General features: G+C 37.7%; 1 protein-coding gene across 1 annotated transcript in view; it reads left to right on the top strand.

Moving 5' to 3' along the window:
- LOC131549134 (spermatogenesis-associated protein 16-like) overlaps positions 1-16,115 on the top strand; it is a 67,688-nt gene that overhangs the window by 29,641 nt on the left and 21,932 nt on the right. Inside the window, exons 6-8 of the mRNA XM_058790984.1 lie at positions 2,321-2,468; positions 5,459-5,608; positions 8,762-8,874. Coding sequence (XP_058646967.1) covers positions 2,321-2,468; positions 5,459-5,608; positions 8,762-8,874 — 411 coding nt within the window. The remainder of the gene's footprint in view (positions 1-2,320; positions 2,469-5,458; positions 5,609-8,761; positions 8,875-16,115) is intronic.

Raw genomic sequence — 16,115 nt, forward strand, 5'->3', positions numbered from 1 at the left:
GCCTGCTCCGTTTTATATACAGGTGCATCTCATTAAATTAGAATGTCGTGAAAAGTTCATTTATTCTTCTAAGTTATTTCAAAAAGAAAAGTGAAACTTTCATATATTTTAGATTCATTGCATGTAAAGTAAAACATTTCAAAAGTTTTTTTGTTTTAATTTTGATGATTAGAGCTTACAGCTCATGAAAGTCAAAAATCAGTATCTCAAAATATTAGAATATTTACATTTGAGTTTGAATAAATGACCATCCCTACAGTATAAATTCCAGATATCTCTTGTTCTTTGAAACCACAATAATGGAGAAGACTGCTGACTTGGCAATGATCCAGAAGACGAACACTGACGCCCTCCACAAAGAGGGTAAGTCACAGAGGGTCATTACTGAAAGGTGTGGCTGTTTACAGAGTGCTGTATCAAAGCATATTAAATGCAAAGTTGACTGGAAGGAAGAATTTGGGTAGGAAAAGGTGCACAAGCAACAGGGATGACCGCAAGCTTGAGAATACAGTCAAGCAAAGCTGATTAAAACACTTGTGAGAGCTTCACAAGGAGAGAACTGAAGCTGGAGTCAGTGCATCAAGAGTCACCACGCTCAGACATCTTCAGGAAAAGGGCTACCAAGCCACTTCTGAACCAGAGACAACGTCAGAAGCATCTTACCTTGGCTGTGGAGAAAAAGAACTGGACTGTTGCTCAGTGGTCCAAAGTCCTGTTTTCAGATGAAAATAAATTTTGCATTTCATTTGGAAATCAAGGTCCTAGAGTCTGGAGAAATAGTGGAGAGGCACAGAATCCATGTTGCTTGAAGTCCAGTGTGAAGTTCCCACAGTCAGTGATGATTTGGGCTGCAATGTCATCTGCTGGTGTTGGTCCACTGTGTTTTCTGAAGTCCACAGTCAACGCAGCCATCTACCAGGAGATTTTAGAGCACTTCATGCTTCCTTCTGCTGACAAGCTTTATGGAGATGCTGATTGCATTTTCCAGCAGGACTTGGCACCTGCCCACACTGCCAAAGTTACCAAAAGCTGGTTCAATGACCGTGGTGTTACTGTGCTTGATTGGCCAGCAAACTCACCTGACCTGAACCATTGTCAAGAGGAAGATGAGAGACACCAGACCCAATAATGCAGATGATCCGAAGGCCACTGTCAAAGAAACCTGGGCTTCCATACCACCTCAGCAGTGCCACAAACTGATCACCTCCATGCCACACCGAATTGAGGCAGTAATTAAAGCAAAAGGAGCCCCTACCAAGTATTGAGTACATATTCAGTAAATGAACATACTTTCCAGAAGGCCAACAATTCACTAAAAATGTTTTTTTTTTTTATTGGTCTTATGAAGTATTCTAATTTGAGATAGTGAATTGGTGGGTTTTTGTTAAATGTGAGCCTAAATTATCACAATGAAAAGAACCAAAGACTTAAACTACTTCAGTCTGTGTGCACTGAATATATTTAATACACAAGTTTCACAATTTGAGTTGAATTACTGAAATACTGAACTTTTCCACGACATTCTAATTTATTGAGATGCACCTGTATATATAATGCGTGTGTGTGTGTGTGTGTGTGTGTGTGTGTGTGTGTATGTGTGCGTGTTTTTGTGACATGAGGACACAAATTTGTATAATGACATGGGTATGACATAGGTATTACAAGGAGAAGGTGATTTATGAGGACATTTCCCCATGTCCACATATTTCAAAAGGCTTATAAATCATACAGAATGAGTTTTTTTTTGAGAAAGTAAAAATGCACAAAATTTCCTGTAGGGGGTAGGGTTAGGTGTATGGTTGGTGTAGGGCGATATAAAATAAGGTTTGTACAGTATAAAAACCATTACGCCTATGGAATGTCCCCACTTTTCACAAAAACAAACATATGTGTGTGTATGTGTGTGTGTGTGTGTGTGTGTGTGTGTGTATAGGTATGTCTTGTCAAGTTTCATTTTGGTGTTCTGCTTATTATAGTAATACTTTATTATTTTAGTCATATTGTATTCTGACAGGAGGTGGCTGATTACTTCAAACAGTCACACACCCAAGGCTTGAATAAGAAATAAATCATAACTCTGAATAAGACCCCTGATTTAATCACTTCTATGTTTTAAAAGCATAATTATATTTTACTTTGAAATGATCAAAACCATATGCCAATCTAACAGAAGTGCCAGAGAAAAAAATATAAAAGCTAAATTATAATCAGGAAATATAATAATAAAATCACATTGTGCATTTCAGTAACTCTTAAGAATTTATGATCTGATTATTTGTAAAAGAAATAAGCGTATTAAAAACAAATCCCTTCCACACAGGGGCTCCTGGAGGCAGCGCTCACTATGGAGAAGAATTTCTCAGTCATGTTCACTCCCTGGTCTGGAAAACCATCCTCAAACATCATAGAGAAAATGGAGGAGGCCTTCCGGAAGCTTCATCCAGCCTTCACAGACTACATCTTTACTGGTATGAGGAAATCAAGACACTCCACATTCAGCGTCTGCTTATTTAATAGTGAGAAAAAAAGAAAGACCTCCACAATGAAGCACTCAAGTAGGAAGCTTTCAGGTTCACAGGCATTGGATTGTTTCTGACTAATAGGTACAGCTTTGTCTATTGCAGGTGTTGCCCTAGCAACAGGTCGTGAATTAGTGTGGCTTGTGTCATGCAGAGATGTGAGGTAGCTCTCTTTGTTGTTCAAACACTGAGGCCTGGGCCGCTCACACAGGCAGGTCAAGAGCACACGTTCATGTTTCAATTAGCCTGCTCCGGTTTTACATACCCCCATTATGCACAAATCTGTAATCCAGCACTCAGTTTGTATACGTTATCGAAATCCTGACCTTAGACCTGAAATACTTCAAATTACACACTTTGCCCAATTTACCCAACCATTTACACAGTACTACTCAATGCATGATTATACCTCTGGTTGATTGTATGTGTTTGGTAAGTTGAGTTGTTAATTTCATTTGTAAGTTGATGTAGCCTTACAGAGACTGTCAGCTGAGGTCATTGCATTGTAAGGCATGTAAAGCACATGCGTGTTTGAGTTTTTTTTGTTTGAGAGAGAAGGGAATTGGTCAAACTGTGTATGTGACTCAGTCAGAATTAGCGTTTTTGTTTTCAAACGAATTATGAAGTTTGTTTCAGAATGAATCAGTGTATTTGAATGAAAAGGTTGAATGGGTGATTCAATGATTCACACATTCAGTTTCTGAACTAATCGCTTGAGTGAATTATTCAACGAATCATTCATGAAGTCGTTTGTTTCTGAACAAATCAATGTTTTTGAATGAATCAACTGAATGAAATTCATAAAGCCTATCACTTGTGTCCGAATGAATCAGTTTTTAACCGTTTCAGGAATTAACTAAACGTAGTTGCTTGTTTTTTTCCTAAATGAAGTATATTTGAGAAAATCGTTGGAGTGAATGATGAGTGAGCTAATTCATAAAGTCGCTCGCTTGTTTAATTTCTGAAAGAATCAGTGTTTTTAAATGAATTAAGGATTCAGACAGTAACGATAAATACATATATTGTAACCAAAGAGTATCTCTAGGTTATGGGTATTAGATAACCATAACATCAGATTATGCTTGTATTCTGGACTAATTCATTATGAAAAGAACAACTATTTGAAGGCTTTCTTTGTTTCAAAGCAATGCTCAAAAAATACACACTAGTGACGCAAATGTTATGCTTTCCCCTGCTCGGATCAAACAATTCAAAGACGCCTCACGGAGACACAGTGGAAAAAGCATGTCTGAGAGCATTCCACTTTATTGAAAGTTAAAACGTAGATTCACCATGAAAATTTCGCAACATCCTGACACAGCAGGGTGTCTGTCCCCAGGACACAATCTTATGATGCATTCACACCACAGCACAGACACTAACCAGAACAGGCCACAAAAACCTAGATAAGATGAAAGCTGTATATTGTAAGGAATAGTCCAGTTAGAAAATTCTGTCATCATTTACTCACCATCATTTCTTTTCAAGCCACTGATGTCTTTCTTCCATAGACCACAAAATGAGATGTTAACCTTGATGTTCATCTTATAAATGGTGCAAACAATGAAAGTAAAGTGTTAGCAGGGACTGTAACCTACAAAAATGAAAAAAAAAACATTGCTATGCATGCTATATTAAAAGACTTCTAAGAAGCAGTGAGAACATTCTGGAAAAACGTCTCTTTTTGAAATTCAAAGGGCATAAAGGATTGAAATAACATGAGGGTAAATGATAATTTTATTTTAAGGCTATAATGCTGAGTCGTTTTGTGAAATATAGACAAAAGACAATTGTAAAGACAACCCTTTTTCAACAGAGATGATGACGCAATCTATTTTATACAGCACAAATTCCATGCAGTATAGTCATCCATCCCCTGCTGTGCTCCATGTCTACATTCTCATTCCTCAGGGATGCTGGCTTTTTTTTTTTTTTTTTTTTTTTACCATGTATCTTCTCTTTTTTAACAAATTAAATTAGCATAATGTTCACCGTTGTGGAGAAATAATCCGCCATGACATAAATGTGTGACACTGAAAGACACGTTGAATTTAAATTTAGTACCCTAGAGGAGAACAGTCACTCATCACAGGGTTGTCAACATCCATGTCACTTCAGCACTCTGCATAACCGGCTCTGAAAAAAAAAAAAAAAAATGGATGCTGTCCTTGTCTTTGACTATGTACCGCCTTTAGCCATCTGTTGATGCAATCTCTTTGAAAGAAATTTACGGATTGCATCAAAATAGAAGATAATGTAATTTTTAGCATCGCATCAACTAAATGAAATTAACATTGATTAAATGTCTGCATATGTGATCTACAGTGCTTTTCATCTGTGGCCACCTAATGCAGTATCAAAACGGTTCAATGTACAAAAGTAAACAAACATTAAACATGGCATTCATTATGTTACCCTCAACTACATAAGCCCAGCATGCAAAACTAGATTTGTACATTTTCTGACAAAATGTGAATGGTAATTACTTGCAAATTACCAATGCAAACCCACTACCACTAAGATGCCAGTGTGCTGTAGGTGGTTGCCAAGCATTGTTATGTTGTAACATGTTCTGAGTGGCTTTTAATGTGTCACTATATAGGGTGTTCCAAACTGGTTTCCGAGCAGTGTTGTCAAACATTTAGAGTTGAATATATTGAAGCTTTTCAATTCATGAGTTGGAAATTGAAGTCAACTGGCCACACCCCAAAGAAAGCTGATTTTGAATGACACAAAGAAATATTTATTGAAATATAATTAAAAAATGTAAACAGGTGAAGCACTGGGGTAAATTATGTTCAACATCTATTTGTCTATCTATCATCTATCTATCTAGAGGCAGACAGAGACAGACAAACAGATACATAGATCGATAGATAGACAGATAATTGCCAGTTTAAAATGATAAAAGTTTGTGACTGTTCTTCATCTCTGTCTAGACCCACGTGGAGGTCATTTGTTGCCCCAGACAACAGACTGGAGTCAACCTTCATCCACACAGAGTTACTTCCTCACCCTTGGCTTCAAAAGGAGAAATCATGGAGACTTCCTACATAAACTGCTCCACAGGAGGTGTCCCACATTCACAGGTTGGTGTGGGCTCTATATTGGGTGAAGGGAGTTTATAATCTGCATGTTCATGTTGTTAAGATGAAGGCTCTCAGAGTGTGCTGAACAGGACATGGCATAATCACAGCTACACAATACATCTTTGACATCACACATTCACCTGCTGGGAGCTCTCAGAGCGTACTCTCTTGTGAAAGAATATGAGCGAGTATGCGCTAACCTCAGGCGAGCTAAATGGATCACAAAGCTTACGGCGTCGAATACGCAGTGCAAATAGACCTCTCAATCCTCACAACCATTACAATGACAAAGATGTTTTAATACAATCCCTGAGGGATCTTTTCTATTCTAGGCACACTTTTTCACCACAATGACTTTGTTAGGTCAACAAAAAATGAATTATCTAGTAGTGCGTGGAAATTAGTCCAATTGAAATCGAGGGCTAAGGCTGTGTCATATGTTAAATGTACAAATTTACCAACTGACCTCCAAGGTCACGCAATCATCGTCTTTCAAGAATGAGAAATTCCTATTAACTCAGCCATTTTCTGTTCCGTTTAAGCAGACAAGAGATTACAGGGACTAATCAATGTATTGACATCAATGGCATAAAATTTCTCAATTAACCTTGGTTCGTGCAAAGCCGGAGAGGCAAAGATGACATGGATGTCAGATATACTGCCGGTAGCCAGCTTGCACGGTAGAGCAGGAGAGGTCGGCAGAGCTCAGGCTGAATTTGTGAATGATCTCTATTAAGAGGAAGAAAATCTATGACATTTGTGTAATGTCCCAAAGGTACAGCCACTGTATGGGTCATTATATTAATCAATCATCCTCAAGATGCTGTTCAAACTTCTTATGCAAAGGTACTAATACTGCATGATCGGCCTCCCATTTTCAGCTCGTCATAATATTATGTACATGGAGGCATAAAGTTATGTACACAGATAATGTGTTTATCTGCAGCATCACTGTATACTATGAATAACAGTGTTAGGATATACCAATGTCACAGGCAAACATGCATTGAATATACAGGAGAGTAGCATAACCCTGTATGGTTTCAGGCCCTGAAATCACTGCAATGGGGGGCCCTCGGGGGGATTTTTGTGGCTCATGGCCCCAGGAGTCAGTCCCACCTTTCCCCCCACTTGCGATGCTCCTGTCATGCATAATATTATGAATAGTTGATGAAAATTAAACTTTCCTCAATGGGTGGTAGTGTATTCAGCATTATGGCACCTAAACTCCTGAATTCACTCCCACTGAGCCTTCATAACACCTCCACCGCCTCCAATTCTTCTTTCAGCATTACCTGCCAAACTAATTGCTTTTGATTGTTGTTTTTGTGCCTTATTAAACTATTTTCAGCTTTGGAAAAGAAAAAGGTTAAAAAAGGTCTATCTGTCTGTCTGTCTGTCTATCTGATCTGATCTTTACAGTTTTTTTTTTGTTTTTTTTAATTGGTTTGGTACTATTTTCACAAGTAAGGTGTACATTTTCAAAACTCTCTGAACAAAACTTTAAACTGATCACACTTGTAACACCACTAGTCATTCTTTCAAAACCTGATCTCATGATTTCATTGCAGTTGCGCATATTTTTATTCCACATAATCATTGTTTTAAAACAGAAGATCAGTATCATATGTATTGAGAGCATTTGAATTAATCACCAAAACACAACAGTATGATCTTCTTTCAATTTAGTACTTTTAACAATCAGTTCATTCAAGAGCAAACAATGCAATATTCATGTTTCAAATCACCTTTGTTGCTGAAATAATTACAGTAATAAAGGCAATAATTGTCATGTTAGAAAATACACTTAAATTACCTAACTTGCATATCTCACATAAAATCAATAATATTTTGTAAAAGTATTTATCCAGTGTGTTATCAAAAGGTGTGATGAAGGTATGACATGACCATAATGTTTTGTGCTAGAACAGAGTTTACTGGCAATGCAGTAAATGTCCTCACTGTGCCATATGCCTGAATCTATATTCTAGCTGAATTTTTCAGATGTTGGGTGAGTTATAGTAATGTGCAGTCTTTACCATGGCAATGCTTCAATATACAGTATCACATGGCACAATGTAATGTAAAATGCTGTATTTGATGCCATCTGTCTCCCTTCTTCTGATACATCTCTGATCAGTTCCTCTCCCTTGTGTCCTGCTGTATGTTCACAAATAGCAAAGCACACAGTTTTACAAATGAGGACATCCTCAAAGGGAGGTTTTAGGTGATTTTGTCAAGTTTTGCTTACTTCTGGGTACCAATTTGTCCCCAAAAATTGTTTACTGTAACGTAAGTAGGTACACACACGCACACACACACACACACACACACACACACACACAAAGGTTTTCCTATCACTATGGTGACATTCCATAGGAGTAATGGGTTTTATACTGTCTCCCCCTACACTAACCCTACTCCTAAACCTACCCAATGGACCCAATGATTTCAGATATTGCCATCTTTGTGGGGACATTTTGTCCCCATAAAATAGGGTTTACCTGAACCACACACATACACACACCCTGACAAAATAGTGGTTATCATCTTAGATAAATCACTTTTAGTGTACAAATAATTCAGTGCATTTGGTTATCCCTAATTTGAAATCACGTTCTATAGAAACTAAATATCTATTGAATCTATATCTATAGATGCACCAAATGATTCACTGATTAACCATTAAAATGAGTTAGATTAAATAATAGACAAATGTATTAAACTGAATGAGAAGTCATGCTAATGAAAAGTTTGATAGTAATAGCTTTATGAAAGGCTGTTACTGTGAATGAAACATTTATTAAGATGAAACACTTATTTTGTGTAGTGAAAAGGATATTTTGTGATTGTGTGTATTGTACTAACACAATTGAAAATATGCTGGAATGTTTGAAAAAAAAGTGCACTTTTGATGATCTGTTGTGATATTAGTACTAAGAGTTTTGAAAATGTACCAATTGCTTGTGAAAATTGCACCAAAGCAATTTTAAAAAAATTGTAATGACATGTCAATTTTTTTGTTTCTATGTTCTGTTTTTCTCTTAGCAGTAATCCCAGGTTTTCAGTGTGTTTGGCCCCTATTGAAAAGGATAAAATAAGTCATTCATAAGAATTACTGAACATTTATTGGTCTGACTTTTTTTTTTACAGGGCAAAGATCTCCATTCACTCCTCCCAGCTATAGAGACCTAGAAATGATGTTTGAGATGCAAGGAAAGAAGATCCTGCCAGTTCTAGATTTCATTAAGTGCACCAAGCTAAGTGTGGGTATATATATATATATATATGTTCTTGCAAATTATGTGATGCTTAATGACTGTCCAACAGTATGTTTATAAGTGTTATATGCTATTAGTTAAAGAAATGAAAATGAAAATTCTATCACTGTTTAGTCACCTTAATGTCATTCCAAAAATAGTCAATCTGATCATTTAGATAAGTTCAGTAACCCACACAATTTAATATATGTCATTCATGTCTAAAGCACAAACTGTGCGAAAGAGTTACGTTCCGAAGTTTAACATATTGGCTTAGGACTTTGGTCAAATCACTTACCCAAGTGTGAGCAATAGTGCTAGTGACGCTTCCTCTAGCCAACACTCCTAATCAGGGCCATTTCTAGCCATTTTGACGCCCTAGGCGTAATCCCTATTAGCGCAACCTTACTTACAAACACTCAAATCTTAAATAACAACATCGATACATTTACAAATTTTATGTGTATATAGGTTATATATATATATATATATATATATATATATATACAGTCATGGCCAAAAATATCGGCACCCTTGGTAAATATGATCAAAGAAGGCTGTGAAAATGAATCTGCATTGTTAATCCTTTTGATCTTTTTTTTTTTTAAATTCACAAAAATCTAACCTTTCATTGGATAATAAGAATTTAAAATGGGGGGAAATATTATTATGAAATAAATGTTTTTCTCTAATACACATTGGCCACAATTAACGGCACCCTTTTATTCAATACTTTTTGAAACCTCCATTTGTCAGTTTAACAGCTCAGAATTAGGTTAGAGGTTAGATAAGAGATCAGAGACCATTCCTTCATCCAGAATCACTCTTTAGATTCCCAGCTCCATGTTGGTGCTTCTTCTCTTCAGTTTACCACTCATTTTCTGTAGGGTTCAGGTCAGAGGACTGGAATGGCCAGCAGAAGCTTGGTTTTGTGCTCAGTGACCCATTTTTGTGTTGTTTTTGAGGATTGTGTTTGGATTATTGTACGGTTGGAAGATCCAAACATGGCCCATTATAAGATTTCTAACAGAGTCAGTAACCTTATTGATTTTTTATCTGCTGGTAGTTGATAGAATCCATGATGCCATGACGTCTAAACAAGATGTCCAGGACCTCCACCAGAAATATAGGCCCACACCATCAAAAATACAGCAGTATATTTCATTGTACACATGGGGTACTTTTTATCCCTGTGTTCACCAAACCCATCTTGAGTGTTTGCTGCTAAAAAGCTCATTTTTTAGTTTCATCTGACCATAGAAGCCAGTCCCATTTGAAGTTCCAGTCGTGCCTGATAACTGAATATGCTGGAGTTTGTTTTTGGATGAGCGAGGAGAATATTTCTTGAAACCCTCCCAAACAACGTGGTGATGTAGGTGCTGTTTGACAATTTTCTTTAAGGTTTTCTGACCCCGAGGCTCAACTATTTTCTGCAATTCTCCAGCTGTGGTCCTTGAAGAGTCTTTAGCCACTCGAACTCTCCTTCTCACCGTGCATTAGGAACGATATAGACACACGTCCTCTTCCAGGCAGTTTCGTAACATTTTATGTTGATTGGAAATTCTTAATTATTGCCCTGATGGTGGAAATGGGAATTTTCACTGCTCTAGCTCTTTTCATAAAGCCACTTCACTAATTTGTGAAGCTCAATTATCTTTTGCTGCACATCAGAAATATATTCTTTGGTTTTTCTCATTGTGATGGATGATTAAGGGAATTTGGGCTTTGTTTTCCCTCCTATTTATATTTCTGTGAAACAGGAAGCCATGGCTGGATAATTTCACATTCATAATCACCCTGGAGTGCTCAAAATTGTGAATATGAATGGGAATATACTTCAGAGATATTTTACTCATAAGAATTTCTAGGGGTGCCATTAATTGTGTCCAACGTGTATTTGAGAAAAACATTTATTTAAATTTTTTATAGATCAATTGCTTCCAGGAATTGTGTACAGATCCTTGCAACATGGGGCCATGCATTATCATGCTGCAACATGAGGTGATGGTCGTGGATGAATTGCACAACAATGGGCCTCAAGATCTCGTCACGGTATCTCTGTGCATTCAAAATGACATCAATAAAATGCACCTGTGTTTGTTGTCCATAACATATGCCTGCCCATACCATAACCCCACCGTCACCATGGGCCACTCAATCCACAACGCTGACATCAGCAAACCACTCACCCACACGACGCTATACACGCTGTCTGCCATCTGCCCTGTACAGTGAAAACCAGGATTCATCCGTGAAGAGAACACCTCTCCAAAATGCCAATGTGAGCATTTTCCCACTCAAGTCGGTTACGACGACGAACTGCAGTCAGGTCGAGACCCCGATGAGGACGACGAGCATGCAGATGAGCTAGCTTCAGAAATTCAGAAATTCTTTGGTTATGCAAACCAATTGTTGCAGCAGCTGTCCGGGTGGCTGGTCTCAGACGATCTTGGAGGTGAAGATGCTGGATGTGGAGGTCCTGGGCTGGTGTGGTTACACGTGGTCTGCGGTTGTGAGGCCGGTTGGATGTACTGCCAAATTCTCTGAAACGCCTTTGGAGACAGCTTATGGTAGATAAATGAACATTCAATTCACGGGCAACAGCTCTGGTGGACATTCCTGCAGTCAGCATGCCAATTGCACGCTCCCTCAAAACTTGCGACATCTGTGGCATTGTGCTGTGTGATAAAACTGCACATTTTAGAGTGGCCTTTTATTGTGGCCAGCCTAAGGCACACCTGTGCAATAATCATGCTGTCTAATCAGCATCTTGATATGCCACACCAGTGAGGTGGATGGAGTATCTCGGCAAAGGAGAAGTGCTCACTAACACAGATTTAGACAGATTTGTGAACAATATTTGAGAGAAATAGGCCTTTTGTGTACATAGAAAAAGTCTTAGATCTTTGAGTTCAGCTCATGAAAAATGGGGGAAAAAACAAAAGTGTTGCGTTTATAATTTTGTTCTGTGTATATCAGTTTCTTGTCACATTTAAATTGGTTGTCAAGTCAAGTCAAGTCACCTTTATTTATATAGCGCTTTTACCAATACAGATTGTGTCAAAGCACTTAACAGTATCAAATTGGAGGATAGAGTGTCAGTAATGTATAATGATAAGATTAAACACTCAATTTTCAGTTAAGACATTTCATTATTGAATTCAGAGATGTCATTGCCTAGCTCAGTTTAGTTTAAATAGTATCTGTGCAATCAAATTGGCGCTAATCGCAAGAAATTAAGTGTCCCCAACTGAGCAAGCCAGAGGCGACAGCGGCAAGGAACCAAAACTCCCTCTGTGACAGAATGGAGAAAAAAACCTTGGGAGAAACCAGGCTCAGTCGGGGGGCCAGTTCTCCTCTGGCCAGACGAAACCCGCAGTTCAAAAGTTTATATTTCTATTTTTATTTTGTTGCAATTTCTAACAATAATAGTATTATGTTGTTAGGTATTTTATTATATTTTTAGTTATTTAGTTATATTTTTAGTTTTATTGTATTTTAATCGAGGTCTTCACTGGGGATATGTCTCTGGGGCTCGTCTAGGTGTCCTGGTCTCCGCTGACGATCAGGGCTGTAGACATCATCTCTTGATGCTGATCCACCATCTGATCGGATACGGACTGAGAAACAGACTAGGAAAGAAACAGACAAATATTAGCGTAGATGCCATTCTACTTACGATGTAACGAGTACATCGTGTGTTATGGGGAGTGTTCCCGGTTCCGGTTGATCTAATTAATGCAGCCTAACAATCCTTTAATGGATTTGAATAATAGAAGCGTATTAGTGTGTTATGTGTAAGACAGGCTAAAGAGATGGGTCTTTAATCTAGATTTAAACTGACAGAGTGTGTCTGCCTCCCGAACAGTGTTAGGTAGATTGTTCCAGAGTTTGGGCGCTAAAGTTGTCATAGTAACGACACTAATTTGTGGAAATTCAGAGCATTGTGAGTTCCACAAATCTGAACGCATTAGGCCTATTTGTAAATTGACTGTTAAGATAAAACATTTTGCACAGTTTATTATCTGTGATACCATTATAGCCAATGGATGCCTGTATAGCTCTATGTAATAATCCCTAGTTGCTAAGAAATTGTCATCACACATAAATTAATTTTATTACATTTGGATTTGGATACATGTTTAGATATTATCAATGGCTACTTTTTGACTTTATCTGTTTTTGTTCAATTGTTTTGTTGTTGTTGTGTCAGTTATTGCATTATTATTTCAGTCAAACCTATAAAACCCTTTGTTACCCCAAACTACATAGGCCTATAAAAGCCTGATCAGTGACATAAAAGTAATCAGAACGCAGCTACTTGTTCTTTTATTACTCATTGACGCGTGAACTTCCCCTTTAAATAACGTGACGCTCTGCCCTCGATACAGTATGTATGACGCTACTCCCTTTAAGCACTGTTGGAAGCTAATTATTATTATTAATATTTGTTTTTGTTTTTTGGAAGCAAATTAATTGATTCAGCATTTCGACACTTCCGTAAGGATGTGTTAAATGCGACAAAGCGGTTTAAGTATGTATTGATCTTAATTGTATTGATTTTAATTGGCTGTAAAAGTTTTATAATATTACACAACACACTGAACCTATAACAATGCATTGGCGCAAAAACGCACACCTTTTAGACCAGTTTCACATGAAACATGATTTATCGACTGCCACAAATACTGCCTAAACAAAATACTGATTTTGTGCACTTTTTATATACCAATACTTTAAATTGGCCTTTGAACTTGCATGGCAAAAAAAAAAAAGTCTTACCTTGCCAAAACACGGACAGAACCCATTGATCTAATGGCATTGTTGAGCACTCCAAATCCAAATGCAAACTTTGCATGCAACAATCAGAGGCAGCAATTGACATCGCTCTGATCATCGTCAGAATGACAGTCCTCTAGCCCGGTGATGTTGTGGGATCCAGTGGGGCGGCAATCATATTTCAGGGTGTCCGTGCCACTCTTGATCACAACCCTGTTAAAATGTAGCGGCAGTACATGCACTCATTGGCGCCCCTCCAGCTGGTGGCGCTCTAGGCGACCGCCTAGCTTGCCTATGCCTAGAAACGGTACTGCTCCTAATTATATACACTTGCTGAGCCATCAATGACTAACAAGCCCTCACTGTCAGTATCCCTGGCACATACCACTAATAATTGCAATCTTTCTCCAATCTCACAATGGACTACTGGAGACACAAACATGCCCACAGATGAAGTTTTCATTTCATTTGGAGGTTGAACTCTCAGGGCGTTTATTTCAGAGGACAGTGATTGAATTAGAGCAGCAACGGCAAATGTTTGATTGGCCCAGACACAACGCTAAATTACATTAGTCAGTTATTCTCCAGCCGAGCACAGCCATCAGCTCTCGATTAAAACACAGAGTTGATTTCATCTCCACTGTGATGAAATCTGTGGCAACACATTCATTCTGAGAATGAAGAACTCAACCTGTCAAGCAGTACAGCGGATTTCAGTACTGGATCCGCACACACGCTCCTTTGCTGAGTCACAGAATCATACAAATATATAAATTATTAAGTATTGTACATCAATATTAAATTATCCCTGGGCATTTTAGGATGGATTTCATATATCAAAGTTTCTGAAATGACAGCTCTCTGTCCAAACAGAAAGAGTATAAACAGGAAAATATAGGTTTATAAAATATTAGAAAATTAACTCTGTTATACTTAAAATATATATAATTTATCAAATTAATAATAGAAATGTGATAATTTTAAAAAATAAATCAGTTATTCAAAATTTTAATATATGTAAGGGATAATCAACGGCTAGCTGTGCATTAAACGATTTGAATGCATGACGTGGAGGCGAAGAACCACCCGACGCGCAGCGGTCGCGTCCACGATAAAAATGATGGTTATTTTCGTCTGTATTACTATTCAACTGTAACTGTATGTTACTATGGTTACCAATGTTTATAGGAAGCACATTAATATAGAACGTGATTAAACTGACCTGGAACTACCTGTGCAGTTAAACGAATTTAATCAACACCTGCCAGCCAATCAGAATCGAGCATTCAGACAGACCATGGCATAAATTATATTATAACACATAGGCCTATACAGCTTATCCATTACTGATTGCCCTAATATATACCTAATATATTGCCCTAAAAAAATTACAATATAAAAAATATTAAATATTATAGCTAATAAAAATATTACATAAAATGTATATTAAAAAAAACTAAAAAACAGAATTAAAGGAGAGACTATTAATTATATTAAAAAAAGAAAAGAAAAAAGCCAAAGACCAGCTATTCTTGCTTTCTTTTCCTCAAACCAGCTCACTGTCTCCTTTGCTTGGCTTATGGAAAGTAAACAGTGTGGCGTAAGAAAAAAAAAAAAAAAAGTACTGAGACAGTAGTGGTGAAAAATGATGCATGCTGGGGGATGTGTGTTGGTAATAAAAATGACCATAAAGTGGATGAATGTCACTGGAGAGTAACAGAGCTCACACAAAATAAAAGGAGTCTAGAAAGGCATAGAGTGGAGCATCATTTAGACAAGCGACCTCGACAGGCCAAAAACGGTCCACAGGGGAAAGCGGTTAAGATGTGACCTTGGGAGGGGGGATGGAGATGAGCGTAACAAAATAGCCGAAGAATTGCAGTTTTTCAACTTGACTTCTAACATTTTGTAGCCTTTTGTCAGGTTTCAGCATGAGAAGAATGCATGTAACACAAGATGCCAAAAGGTATTTGACATAATGAATCATCAGGGAACATGGAGTTGCTTTTGTAGCACTGCAGCGGCGTGTGCGAAACGGCTCTGAGGGACTCTTTGGCACTGGGAGTTGTCAGTTTCAAACAAAAGCGCCGTATGCTGACACTTTTTAAAGTGTTTGTTCTTCTTCTTTGTTTTGTTACTCTCTGTGGAAAAGGTCAGCGTCCCTTTTTCAGTTTATAATGACTTAATTTACATACAGCGCAACTCAAGGCATCAAGGAAACATGACAGAAACACACTTGTACACACACAACCCAATAACAACACATTCAGTTGCCATAAACACTCCTGTGACATTATCTGCGGCGGATTCATTTGGAAGTCAAAGCAGTCAATGGCATTTTTGTTGAGAGATGCGTTAAAGCCCTAACGTGAATAGTGCAAGTTGCCTTGCCATTGTTTGAGTGACTATGTACTTTCGCAAGGATTGGAATCGCAACGCAATTTACTAACATTTGTGCTTGTCAAATT

The sequence above is a fragment of the Onychostoma macrolepis genome, chromosome 11 (genome assembly GCF_012432095.1).
Source record: "Onychostoma macrolepis isolate SWU-2019 chromosome 11, ASM1243209v1, whole genome shotgun sequence".
Classification (NCBI taxonomy): domain Eukaryota; kingdom Metazoa; phylum Chordata; class Actinopteri; order Cypriniformes; family Cyprinidae; genus Onychostoma; species Onychostoma macrolepis.